This window comes from Lycium barbarum, chromosome 12 (assembly GCF_019175385.1).
Source record: "Lycium barbarum isolate Lr01 chromosome 12, ASM1917538v2, whole genome shotgun sequence".
NCBI lineage: Eukaryota > Viridiplantae > Streptophyta > Magnoliopsida > Solanales > Solanaceae > Lycium > Lycium barbarum.
This window is the reverse complement of record NC_083348.1, coordinates 42,613,064-42,626,946: the sequence shown is the minus strand read 5'-3', so window position 1 is coordinate 42,626,946 and position 13,883 is coordinate 42,613,064. Positions and strand designations below refer to the sequence as shown.

At 43.2% G+C, this 13,883-nt stretch overlaps 1 protein-coding gene and 1 pseudogene across 1 annotated transcript; one reads left to right on the top strand and one right to left on the bottom strand.

The window, feature by feature from the left end:
• LOC132624235 (ATP synthase subunit beta, chloroplastic-like) overlaps positions 1 to 1,082 on the top strand; it is a 14,043-nt pseudogene extending 12,961 nt beyond the window's left edge.
• Positions 1,083 to 9,050: 7,968 nt separating this feature from the next.
• LOC132624234 (uncharacterized) lies at positions 9,051 to 9,701 on the bottom strand. The gene has a single exon (XM_060339043.1). It carries the CDS (start codon positions 9,699 to 9,701, stop codon positions 9,051 to 9,053), a length of 651 nt encoding a protein of 216 aa, XP_060195026.1.
• Between the last annotated feature and the right edge of the window lie 4,182 nt (positions 9,702 to 13,883).

Here is a 13,883-nt window from a genome sequence, read left to right as displayed (position 1 = left end):
TTGAGCTTTGCCTTTCGCCTTTGTTGTGAGTAAACCGGTTAGCGGCATACCTGCTGTCCTGTTTAAAGAAAAACCTATATCCACAGAAAAATTATGAGTTTCCTAATAAGTTGATTAGCATCGTTGTCTTCCCGCCTGGTGTCTCCTCTTGATACTCCTTCAAACCCTCTTGGGCTCGGTATTTCGAGAGATGTTTCTGGGGATGTAATTATGCTATTTTTTTTGAAAATTTAGAGTAAAAAATTTATAAAATGTATGTTGCTTTTTCCTTAAAAAAATGTTTGTTTGATTTTTTATGTGTCATGACGTGTGTTTTCTTCGAACAAGGTCTTCCGATTCTTCCCGGAGGTATGATTGCTGACTTTTCCGCTGATAGAATTTTTAAGATCTTTCTCAAAAAATTTGCCTCGGTTTCAGGATTTGCTCTGAGTGACCCTTTCTTTGTCTTGTTATGCAGGAATTTTGGAGGTTCCCTAAAAAATTCTGCCTCAGTGTATTGCTTTACTTTGTCTCTTTCCTTGTTGACTGTTTCTGATCTGTCTGATTCTTGTCCTGACCCTTACAAGCTTGATCCTGGTGACTTTTCCTACATTATTGTCTCTGTGGTTTCCTAAGGGTTTCTTGGTTTTTCTTTTATGATGACTGAGCTCGAGAGCGCCTACGTATCCTGTCGCAGCAGGAATTCAAGTCGAATGTAGTTCGGACTAAACTAACTGAGTTTTTGTTTTACTAATAAAGTAACCGGGTCCGCTATGGACTTCCTACATATACCGTTGTGAGGAAATCAGGTCATTGCGTAGTTCATTACATAGATGATTCATTTTTTTCCTATTCTATACAGAGTACAATTACAAGCAAAAGGTACGATTACAAGGAAATAACAATGCGATTACAAGCAAATGGAATCCTAAAGTACTATCTCTTGAGCGTGTTTGTATTGATGGCTTTAGGCCACTCTTGTCCGTCCATCTCAGCTAGGACTACGACTCCTCCTGAGAGTACTTTCCTTACCATGTAGGGTCCTTTCCAGTTTGGCGCAAATTTTCCCTTATATTCCTCTTGGTGAGGGAAGACTCGCTTGAGCACGAGCTGTCCGATTTGGAAAAGTCAGATTCTGTCCTGCTTGTTGAAGGCTCGATACATCCTTTGCCTATACAACTATCCGTGGCGAAACGCCACCATTCTCTTTTCGTCTATCATGGCCAGTTGCTCATAATGATTTTTGACCCATTCTGCATCTTTCAGCTCTGCTTCTTGGATGATCCTAAGTGAAGGGATTTCCACTTCTGCGACTATGACCGCTTCTGTACCGTAAACGAGGAGATATGGGGTTGCTCCAGTGGAAGTTAGGGTTGTCATTCTGTACCCTAACAAAGCATAACGCAACTGCTTGTGCCAATTCTTTTAGTTGTCGACCATTTTTCTCAGGATTCTTTTGATGTTCTTGTTTGGCAGGTTCTACAGCTCCATTCATCTTTGGACGGTAGGCAGTAGAGTTTTTGTGGGTAACCTTGAATTGTTCACAAATGTCCTTCATCAAATAGCTGTTCAGATTGGCACCATTGTCTGTGATGATGGATTCTGGCACACCGAAACGACATGTTAGATTATTTTTGATGAAGTCGGCCACGACCTTCTTGGTCACTGATTTGTGGGAAGTCCCCTCCACCCATTTAGTGAAGTAATCGATGGCGACTACGATGAAACAATGTCCATTGGAGTCCGGAGGCTCGATGGGTCCTAGATGTCCATTCCCTATGCCACGAAAGGCCAGGGCGAGCTCATTGCATGTAATTCTTTGGGGGAACCTTGATCAGATCCTATGTATTTGACACTAATGGCACTTTTGTACGAATTTACAGGAGTCGTGCTCGTCATCCAGTAATATCCTGTCCTCAGAATTTTCTTAGCAAGGGTGAATCCATTCATGTGCGGTCCGCATGCCTCTGCATGCACCTCTTTTAGCAATTTTGTAGCCTCCTCAGCATCCGCACACCCGCGTAACCCAAGGTCAGAGGTCCTTTTGTATAGCACTTCTTTGTTAAAGAAAAACCCATTAGCCAACCTCCTGATGCTCTTCTTTTGATTTGCTGAGCTCTCTGAGGGATACTCTCCTTTCTCCAGGTAGGCCTTGACATGGGCGCAGTTAGCCTGTTCCTCTCTCAGTGTGATCTCTAACGAATCAATGTGAGTACTCTCAGGGTGCTGGATCATAGATACTAGCGTAGCCATTGCGTCTGCAAACTCATTCTGAGCCCTTGAAGTATGCCGGAAGTTAATACTCTTGAATCTCCCGCACAATCTCTGTATCAGATTCACATATGGGAGTATCTTATCATTTTTGGTTGCCCAATTTCCTTTCGCTTGATTTATGAGCAAATCGGAGTCCCCGATTACCAACACCTCATGTATGTTCATGTCCAACGCCATCCTGAGGCCGAGGATACATGCTTCATATTCCGCCATGTTGTTGGTACATCTGAAGTTGAGCTTTATGGCCATCAGATAGTGTTGTCCTTTTTCTGATATTAACACAGCCCCGATGCCTGATCCTTTAAAATTGACTGCTCCATCGAAAAACAGTCTCCTGCCTGAGTATGGTTCTGCCACCTTTTCGTCCATAGCTATCACTTCCTCGTCTGGAAAAAAAGTTCGTAATGGTTCAAGTTCGTCATCAACGGGACTTTCTGCCAGCAGGTTAGCTAGGGCTTGTCCTTTGATTGTGTTACATCTTAGAATTTCGAGTCTTTTTCATTATAAGTAGACTAACGCAAGCCTAAAGTGGACATGAAGTCCTTGTAAGGTTAAGGGGAGTATTTGGTAACTTTAAGTGCGTACCTTAAGATTTTGGAGTCATATGAATCGGTGGAATTGAGTTCGTCGAAGGAAGTAGAATTTGAGTCATGCTTTGGGAAGATTTTGCATCGATTGAGTTATACCTTGTTTAGCAATGTCTTCAGGGGGAGCTATAGGGCCCCTTAGATGGTTAATGAAGTGTTACACAAGTGCCAAGAAGGTTTCATAAGGATTGGAAGTCAAACGAATCGAAGGGAGTAACTTATCGGAAAGGGACTGTTTAACGAACCGTAGGGTGTTTGACAGCCCATCAAATGGTGGAGCCACCATCGTGAAACGGTCACAGTGAGGCCTGTTTGGATAGGCTATTTGATAGTCCATTTGACGGACCGCAGGAAGTTTGACGGTCCGTCAAAGTGGACGTCAAAATGGCAGATGGAATTTTAAGTGACGCTTTATATATTTCGTTTTACCTCATTTGGGATCATTATTTCGCCAAATCAGATCCTAGAGCTCTCCAAAACCCTCTTCCCAAGTCTATAAACTAATCCATGCTAAATCCAAGAGAATCAAGGGATTCAAGTGTTAAGAAGCTTACTAGGGTTTGTGAAGCTCAAGCTTTCCTTTGGTGTTGATGTTAGAGACTTCACTTTGGTGGAGTAAGTTGATCCAACGCTTGTTCTTGTGTGATTAAGGTAAGTTTTTACATGTCTTGCATATAGTTAAGTTGTTGGATTGTTGTGCCATTTGGTTGAAGGAAGAAAAATGAAAATAGAGTTCAAGTATGAATTTGAGGATATTATGAGCTATAAGTTAACTTGAATTACAATTCTTGGCATGTTATGAGTATAATCTTGTTGTGGGTAGTACTAATGATGTTGAGGAAGTGTTGTATACAAGTGTATATGGGGTTGTGTTGAAATTGTTATTATGAGTGATTATGAAAAGGAGCTGTGGGGATTGAATGAAGTCTCTTAATTATTGTATTGTTAATAATGTCGTCATTGATTGGGAGTAGTTTTGGAATTTCGTAGAAGTAGATGAAATAGGGGAAATGCCGCCCAATTTTCATTAGCTCACGAATTATACTAGTTTGGACTTAAGAGTGTCTTTGAAACCTAACCATGGTATGAACCCTCTTGAATGTAGATCCTTCGAGCTTTGGAGGGGAACGTTAAGTAGTTAAGAAAACATAAAGGTATGTAAGGCTAACACTTTCTTTCTTAAGGCATGATTCCTTGTTGTGAACCAATACATGATATCCATAATATTCCTATTCTTAGAAATGCTAAGAGCTCATAATTTTCAAGGTTCTCATGATATTATTGATAAATGTTCTCTATGATGATGATGATTATGATGATTCTATAATGGAAATCGGAGGTTCACCGACCTTATGTCACTCCGATAGAGTCGTAAAGTTTCCTTTGGATTATCATGTATACTATCTACATACTTATGTATCTTCTCACACCGAGCCGCGCTATAGTCGGCCGGGTACGACACCTATTGTGCACACCACTATAGTTGGGTACGAATAACACCAAGTCCCATTATGGCCTGGTACGTTATGATAATGATGCTATTTATATATGTACATATGTATACGTATGGAAGGTCTTCTTTAGAGAAGGGGGTAAGTAAATGTGATGTAACATCTTAAGAGGTATAAGTGGCTCTTCTATCTTATGATACCCTTCATGTTTTTATCGTGTTATTACTTATGCCTTACATACCCAGTACATTGTTCGTACTGACATCCTTTTATTTGTGAACGCTGCGTTCATGCCCGCAGGTGGATAGGGAGACAAACTCGACCCTTAGGCTGCTTTATCAGAGATTTTCCAGAGGAGCTCCATTTGATTCGATGTTTCAGCCGTTAGTACTATTATTTTGTGTATTATATGGGCATGGCGGGGCCCTGTCCTGCATTTATGATGTTACATACTCTTACTAGAGGCTTGTAGACAGTCGTGTATAGGTAGATGTCTCTCAGCCTTGTCGGCTCATATTTTTTATATCATTTTGATAGCCTTGTCGGCTTATGTATATATATGTGGGCATAGTTCATAATGTTGATATAAAAGTGCCTTAGCCTGATGAAATTGTATTATGGATGCATAGGAATCGTCAGTTAGCCATGTGGCTCAACTAGATATGATTGTGAAAGTATGGTGAGAGGTGCCCGGTGGGTTAGCTCCGAGTGCCCGTCATGGCCCTCCGGTTGGGTCGTGATAGATTTCCTTTTGCGCTACGTATATGATGTCAAATTCGCTCAGTAGAATCTGCCATTTAGCCAATTTTCCTACGGGCTTAGGTTGCCAAAAAATTTATCGTAGTGGATCCATTCTGGATATGAGGTATGTGGTTAACACCGATAGGTAGTGTCTCAGCTTTTGGGCAATCCAGGTCAAAGCATAATAGGTTTTCTCTACGAGCGTATACCACGCTTCGTAGGAAGTGAATTTCTTGCTCAAATAGTAGATGGCATGTTCCTTTTTGCCCTCTTCATCATGCTGGGCGAGCATGCACCCAAAAACACTTTCTGATACGGACAGATATAGTAACACAGTCTTGCTGGGGCGGCACCATGATGAGAGGGTTAGAAAGGTATCTCTTGATCTTGTCAAATGCCTCTTGGCATTCTTCTGTCCAATTTATGGGCACGTCCTTCTTGAGAACCTTAAGGATTGGCTCTATAATCACAGTTGACTGGGCTATGAATCGTCCAATGTAGTTTAACCTTCCTAGGAAGCTCATGACTTCTTTCTTGGTCTTGGGAGGCGATAATTCCTGAATTACTTTAATTTTCATAGGATCTACTTCAATACCCCTACGACTAACTATGAATCCTAGCAACTTACCTGCAGGCACTCCAAATGCGCACTTTTCAGGGTTCAGCTTTAGATTGAACTTGCGAAGTCTGTCAAAGAACTTACGCAAGTGCACGGTAAGCTCTGAGCTTTCCCTTGATTTTATGATGACATCGTCCACATATACTTAAATCTCTCGATGCATCATACCATGGAATAGGGTAGTCATAGCTCTCATGTATGTGGCGCCAGCATTTTTGAGGCCGAACGACATTACCCTGTAATGGTAGACTCCCCAAGGGGTAATAAAGACTGTCTTTTCAGCGTCTTCTTCGCTCATGAGTATTTGATGGCACCCGGCTAAACAATCCACGAATGAATGCAACTCATGCTTGGTGCAGTTGTCTATTAGAATGTGGATGTTTGGGAGAGGAAAGTTGTCTTTCAGACTAGCCCGGTTGAGATCTCGATAGTCCACACAGATTCGAATCTTTCCTTCCTTTTTGGGTACTGGCACTATATTGGCCACCCAAGTGGGGTAGGACGTCACCTCCACTATTCCAGAATTGATTTGTGTCTCTACTTCGTCCTTTATCCTGATACTCATGTCTGGCTTAAATGTTCGTGTCTTTTGCATGACTGGGGTTAAACCCTCATTGATGGGTAATATGCGGGCCACTATTTCAGTGCTCAATCCTGGCATATCCGCGTATGACCAGGCGAAGATATCGACATATTCCTTCAACAGAGTTATGAGCTCTTCTTTTTATGGAGCTCCCAAGTGAACACTGATTCATGTCTCCTTGACAACCTCTTCATCACCGAGGTTGATCACCTCAGTTTCATCCATATTTGGCTTCTTATTATCTTCTAGGTCTTCCAACTCTTCTACCAGTCGCTTTGGCATCATTGTCGATTCATCGCACTCCTTGTATTCCTCATTCATTTCATGACACGTCATGACATTTTCGGTTGTTTTATTATGGTTACTACTAAAAAGGCGAGGCAAAGTAAAGTTAGGTTTATTATTGTGTTACGCATAGTTAGTTAGAAAATTTTCATTATTATTATCTAGTAAAGGTAGCAGTTTATGTAGATCGAGCCTTTTCATTAATTCAAGAGTAATTGATTATAAACTGTGGTCCTGACTCAGAACAACGTCGGACCATTTCCATTTTTACACATCATGAAGTAATTTAGAAAAGGCGATCATTCGGGTGTCAGCCGATGTCTCCGTTTTTAGCAAAAGGTTTTAAGAAAAATCCTTCTCTCTACCGCGGAGCCAAAAGAGGGCTGGATGTCCAATTATTCAAGCACTCTCCTGGCCTTAGATTGTGTATGGTGAGCGTCTCCTGACTCTCTTTAATAATAGTGTAGCATCCCTCTTCTTGGAACATCGCCTCGAGACCCCCATCAGTTTCTTCTTCATTCAGCATCGACATCTTTCTGGGAAATGACTGGTACAGACCCGCAATCGAACGAGGTAAATGTCTTGTTCTGGGTTCTCTCTTGATAGCCTTTGTGAGCTCGTCTTTACTGGGAGCATACCCTAGACTCAAGTGGTAATTTTCTTTTAGGATTGGCACAGGCTCTATTATCCCTTCGAGGTCCCTTCCTAGACCTTTTCCTGTTTCAAAACCACTTCTCAGCATAGTGGAAGCAACCATTTTGTAGACTACTGGCATAGGCTTATTGACCTCTTCTTCCACATGAGTGGCTCCAACGTATTCCACCCCATGAAAGTTGGAGAAATGTGGACTCCCCTCGATCACAGGAATGATGTTATAAGGATACTTCTGAATATCCTTCTCAGCTGCCACTAAAATTTCCTGTCCCTGCTATTCAAATTTTATGGCCTGGTGTAGAGTTGATGGGACTGCACCGGCGGAGTGTATCCAGGGTCTTCCCAGTAGCATATTGTAATTGGTCGTGATCGCCATGACTTGGAATTCGACTGTGAAAGAGGCAGGTCCAACTTGGATCTGTAGATCTACTTCTCCCAGGGAGTCACTTTAGGACCTATCAAGCCCGCTGGCGTTCGTCCCGCTCTGGCAGATTTTTCTCATGTCATAATCGAGTTGTGTCAATGTAGTTATGGGACAGATACTGAGCCCTGATCCATTGTCTACAAGAACCCTCCCTATTGGTTTACCATGGCACTCGACAGTGATGTTAAGAGCTCTGTTATGGGAGGTTCCTTCCATTGGCAACTCCTCTTTTGAGAAGATTTTGTGTTCTGCAATGATGTGGGCTACTAACCCAGCCAAGTCTTCGCTGCACGTGCCAGCTGGTATATGTGCATCATCCAACACTCTCATAAGAGCCTGCCTGTGCGATGAAGAGCTGGCTAGTAGTGATAACACCAATATTTGCATTGGTGTCTTCTTTAAGTGCTCAACGATGGAGTAGTCTTTTGGTTGCATGCTCCGCCAGAAGTCCTCAGCTTCTACTTCAGTTATTGCCCTCTTTTGGGTGTTTTCTCTCCTTATAGCGTTCTGAGCTAACTCTTCAGGAGTATAACACCTCATCGAGCGTGTCATGCCTTGAGCCATGGGCTGCTTGTACAGTAATTAGCTCTTTGGGTGTGAGTGCACTTTGTTGTGCTGCCTTTGCTACCACGAGTGCTGGAATCAAGGTCCTGGTACTGGGATCAAAACCTTGAAATTGGGGGGGCTATTGGAGTGTGAGGGAGGCTACTGTTTGTTCTAGGGATTCGACTGCTTTAGGGACCATTGCTCTACAAAGCTTCCCAGTCCTTATTTCTCTCAATCATGCGGACTCCGTTATTTCCATGATATGGTAACGGGTTTGTGTTCACATTGGGAGCTGCGGTTTCCAAAATGATTTCCCTTTTGTAGATCAGATCTTGAATTTTGTGCTTGAGATTTATGCAGTCTTCTGTGCTGTGCCTATTTCCTCCCGAATGGTAAGCACAAGTCTGATCAGCCCTGTAAGATTTGTTCCCTGTCTGTGCTGGTTTTGAGGGGACCTTCTGGATCAAACCTGTGGGCAATATCCTTTCAAAGAGCTGAGCTCTAGGATCGAGGAGTGTTGTGAATTCTCTTATTGGCCTCCTCTCGAAAGCAGGATGTGGAGCATTGTTTGCCGGGGGTGGTGGTTGATTTTTGTAATTCTAAGGTGGTTGATATGCTTGTGGTGGATTATTTGGTAGTGGGTAGTAATTTTGTTGAGGTAGTGTTTGGTAAGTGGGAGTGGACACACGGACACTGGGCCGAGCCGTGTAAGCTGGTACAACGGTGGTGAAGCTTGGTTTTGCATAATACACATGTGTTGGATAATTTATAAAGGGTGTAGTTATGTGAGAGGATTGTGGTTCTTTTGGGCTTGGGTTCGGAATGTGGGATATGCTTGTCACGTCTTCTTTCTTCTTGCGAAAGATTCCTGCAGTAGCTTGTTCAGATGCCTTGTTAAAGACACTAACTATTTTCTCGGATTTAAGACATCTTCTATGGCCTCTCGCATTTTGACCAACTCAGCAAACGACCTCCCAGCCATGAACAACATTCTGTCATAGAAATCAGGCTCCTGGGATCTAATGAACATAGAGACTAGCTCTTTCTCACACATCGGTGGCTGCACACGAGCTGCCTCGGCCCTCCACCTGCCAGCAAACTCCCTGTAGTTTTCTGTTGATTTCTTTTTGAACTTTTCAAGGTAATAGCGTTCGAGTACCGTTTCGACATTAAAGCAAAATCTCTCCATGAAGGATTCTGCCATGTCCTCCCAGGTGTGCCATTGACGCATATCTTGAGTTGTGAACCACTCAGTTGCTTCTCCGATTAGACTACGATTGAATAGTTGCATAATCAGAGGTTCGTTTTTCTTTACTCCGACCAATTGGTCGTAGTAGGATCGGAGGTGTGCCTTGGGATTCCCTATCCCGTTGAAAATCTCAAATTTTGGGATTTTGAACCCTTCTGGTAAGTTCAAATCTGGATGCATGCACAAGTCATTATATCTTAGTCCTGTAGCCTTCCTTGCAATCTTTTTGGATTTCTCCAGTAATTCCTCCATCTTCTTCTCCATATCTTTTTCATGCTTATCCTGCTCGACCCTCCAGGCCTTTTCCATTTCTTCATAATGATCTAGCTATTTATGCCCTGAGGAGAATTCATTTGGGATGTTGGGAGTGAAGAATGATGCTTGGTGGGTGGTATTGTTGAGCCCTAGTGGTGGTCTAGCCAGTTGGTGGAGCTGTAGCACGTATTTGCTGAATTGATGAAAACCGGCTGAGGAACCTGGTAAGAATGGACTGAGTGAGTGGTCCCTGGGATTTGAGTGTATTTTGTTGGTAGAGGAGTGTTGTAGGAAAGACCAGCGTGGTTTGGGTTAGTGGATCCTAGTGGAGGTGGGATGTTTCCTAGTGGGTATATAGGAAAGTGATCGGGTATTAGGGAGCTCAGTGATGAGAATGGAGGAGGAGGCCTTCTTTCCTCTGTCAAGGCATCCTTGTCCGCACTTGTTGCGTCATTCCTAGCTACCTTTTCTTGGAGGACCGTAACAGCAGTCAGTAATGTTACAATCACATCTTCTTGAGATGATACTTCTTGTGGGTCTTAGGCATCTTCGTCACAGAGAGCAAGCTCATTTCTGTTATGTTGTGTACCAGTCATCTTCTCTTTTCCTTTATCCGAGAGGGATGCTAATGCGGCTTTGGATCTTGTGAAGTATGCCAGCTTTCAGTACTACGCTAATCGGCTTCATTCTATAAGACAAAAATAACTCAACGGTAGATAAAGTTAGTTACTTATCACAAAATATAAAGGCAAGATATCAGATATTGTTATTTAAAGCGCACATAACACATAAGTCATATATTAAAGCTTGAATACTTTTTGATCCTTTGTTCTAAATGTTCGGATGTTTATGGGTCTTTGATGTTTGGGTGAAGCTTAGTTTAATGGGATTTATGGTCGACTTACTTTGGCAAACCCTTTCCCGTTACAAAATAAATGGGGGGAATTATAATTTATATTGTGTAGGGGCCGAGTAGACTGCCTATGTATCCTACCAAGGGAAATCAGGCCCTATCGTAGTTCGTTTTACAAAAGAAAGATATATGTACTCTCTAAATATCCTTTACAGACATCCCCAGAACAGGCCCGGCTAGGGCTTCTCGCATATCCCTCCATAGAGACGTCAGGTCGGCGCGATTCCTTACAATATTTATGGGGGACGAGGTAACTTTTTATGTGTAAAAAATGGGGACACCTAATATCTACCCAAAATAGTTCCGCGAGTCGCTTTCCTTACAAACTCGCTCTCTCATTTTCCTTTCCTCTTAGTATTGTGGTGGGAGGATGACTAAAATCTCTCATGTACTGATCTTATGCTCGAGTTCGAGCTTGAATGCATGGCACTCTTCTATGTCATGCCCCATAGCTCCTGTATGATTTCCTGTTAGGCCCCAATGGTGCAGGCTCGTGGACTGGTTCCATAGGTCTAATCTTTCTAAAAGTAGCCAGAGTTGAGAAGATGCGGGTGTATGATTCCTCGAAGACTGTGAAATCATATCGCCAAATTTGGGTACTAGTGGTGACTCCTTCTCCAGGGATAATAGGGTCAAGGACTAGTAAGGTGTGTGGCCCCCACAAAGTCCCAATGATCCTATCATCAATCAAGCTACATATTCTTCTCTGTAACCCCAGACACTCATTCAGGATACGACCCGCCTGGTCGCGGTGAAACGGGCACCTTTTGTATGGGCACACCAACTCTGGCAGTGGTAACCTAGCCCTAGTGATGCAAGACACTCCCGTGGCAAGCATCCTTTCATATACCTCCTTACAGGCGATGGGGCTTGGGGCCACTCTGAATGGGGAGGAATGGGCTTTTAAGGCTATGCCCTACCAGGCGGGTTTGAAAGGGCCTGCCCTTCCAAATTATCTGATGCTATAGTAGAGTTTGCAGGTACCAACATAGGTGAGGGTGCATAGAAGTCAGATCCCCTGTTGGTTGGGGCATAGGAGTCAGATTCCTCATTCGTATCGTTCTCTTCTTTTGCAAACTTGGGAAATATCTCAAATGGTTCTTCTTCTCCCTCAGCCTCTATGTCAACAGGCTCTAATTCTTCTTCCTCTATATTGGGCTCTTCTTCTCCCTCTTCTGGTTCTTCTTCCTCGGTGGGTTCGGAGGCTTGCTGTTGAGGCTTCGACCCTTCTTGTGGGTTTGATTCTGTCACCCACGGGTCTTATCTAGCTCATTGGTTTTCATTTACTCCTTCCGGAGTCCCCTGTCTAGGCGTTATAGGCCTCTTTTCTAAAGGTATATAGTTCAACACTAATTCCCTCACTTCTTTCGGGACATTCCCATAATATTGCTCCTGGGGTATGCCTTCTGGCCGGTTTCCAACCATCTCCAGCAATCTGTCCACTTTCCCTATTTTTCTCCCTATAACCTGGAAGTGTTTCTCCATTTGTAGTACCTTATCTCTAAGTATCTCAGCCATCTCTCCCAGAGTTCACATTTCTTGTTCTCCTTGGTTTGCCATTGTAATTCAATCTTCAGTCGAGATAGATTCGGGTAAGTTTTAATGCTTTGTGGTTTTTCTATTAGGTACGTAGTTTAGATCATCGAATCAAATGTAATCAAGCTTTAATATATGATAACACACACAACAAATAGGCATGTGAAGCACGTAGCAGGCATTCATGTAATTTGCAGATATTTATAATACTTGAGTTCCTAAGGCCTTTTTGAGTCAAGGCTCTCTTAATCACTTGAAACATGCAAGTGCCATTTATGAAGATGAACCATTGCCCCAAAAACGTCATCATAATTTAATAAATAATAATAAAATATCTTCCCTGAACGGATTACAAAGATGATGAAGCCGACATGGGGCTAGATATAAAGCAACAAATCAGTAGGGCTCTCCTCGAGCGGCTGATGCCGAGGACTAGCTTGTATTGGCCTTTTTGACCTTCTGAAGGGTGGTCTGAATCAGAAGTCGTGCTTGGTACATCTCCATCCTAATTATCACCGGATCTGTTTCTCCTAAAATCTTGGCCAAATGCTCATTTGTGCTTTCCAAGCATTATTCCAAACGTTCTTCTTCCCGGGCATTGTGAGGAAGTGTGGGCCCTGGTATGGATGCACGGGCCAAGTGTCCCTGTAGCCATTCATAATACCCTGGGTCACACCCTTCCTCGAACCTATCTGGAGCTAAAGTATCTGTGCCCCAACTAACGCGACTATTCCATTCTCTGAGGATCATCCCGGCGTTCTTGGTCTTCTGCTTTGTGTGCTCAATGATGAACTGCTCAGGATTTCGTACTTGAGGTATCACTTACCAAATTGCCTTAAAACCCGAGATGGATAATAAGGACGGATTCCTCGAACCCCTACTAATGGCACAAAGGGACAATTCTTACCCCGAACCACCATAATTTCGGATATGAAGTCGGGAAATATCCACTGGACCCTATCTTCAGTCAGCTTCTCAAAGAAGCTGGCCACGCCCCTTTGGACATGTAACCAAAGATCGGGCAATAATTTGTAAGGTGGTTTATCCTGTTTTGGTTGCCTAGATACTGGACTTCTTTAGCCATGTTGATGTGTTTGATAATCTACCATAGTAATAACATGCTACATCCTTGGAAGTATCGGAAGCGGTTCCGATATTTATCTAAAACCCGAAAAATGTCCGCCAGGATGATGGGTGCCAGGTCAAAATACCTCGTTTCCTGTTCCTTGGTTATACCATAGAAGATAGTGTGGGCCAAGAAGTCACTCGAGTGTCTACGGCTAATGATTCGTCCTGTGGAAACACCATAGTGCCTAGCAAGGCTATGGCGAATGCCAAAGGTCTAACAGCTTCCCATTCTTCTCTACTCTTGAACTCCCTTTGGTATAGATTATATTTGGTGACATCCCCGAACCTCCGGTACAGATCCCTAAATGCTACAATGGGTCCTCGTGCCCAGGGTGCCTCAGTCAATGCAAAAACTTCATGATTTGGCTGACTGTGGGCTTCTGTGAAAATAATAGGTTGTGATCTAGCTTGTGTAGTCTCCTTAGATAGGTTCCATTGCTATCTATGGCATCCATAATTTCCTCCGGGGTCGAAGTCATCTCGATATCACTGAAATGGAACAACATCTCCTTGTCGTCCCAATGCCCGGCTAACACCACTATTAGTTCCGGAAGACCCTTCATTGTCATGATAGAGGGCAAGTGACCTAGAGTCCAGCTAACCGTTCTTCTGTGAATGTCACCCAACCATTCCCACCAAACTCTCAACAAATCCGGAGC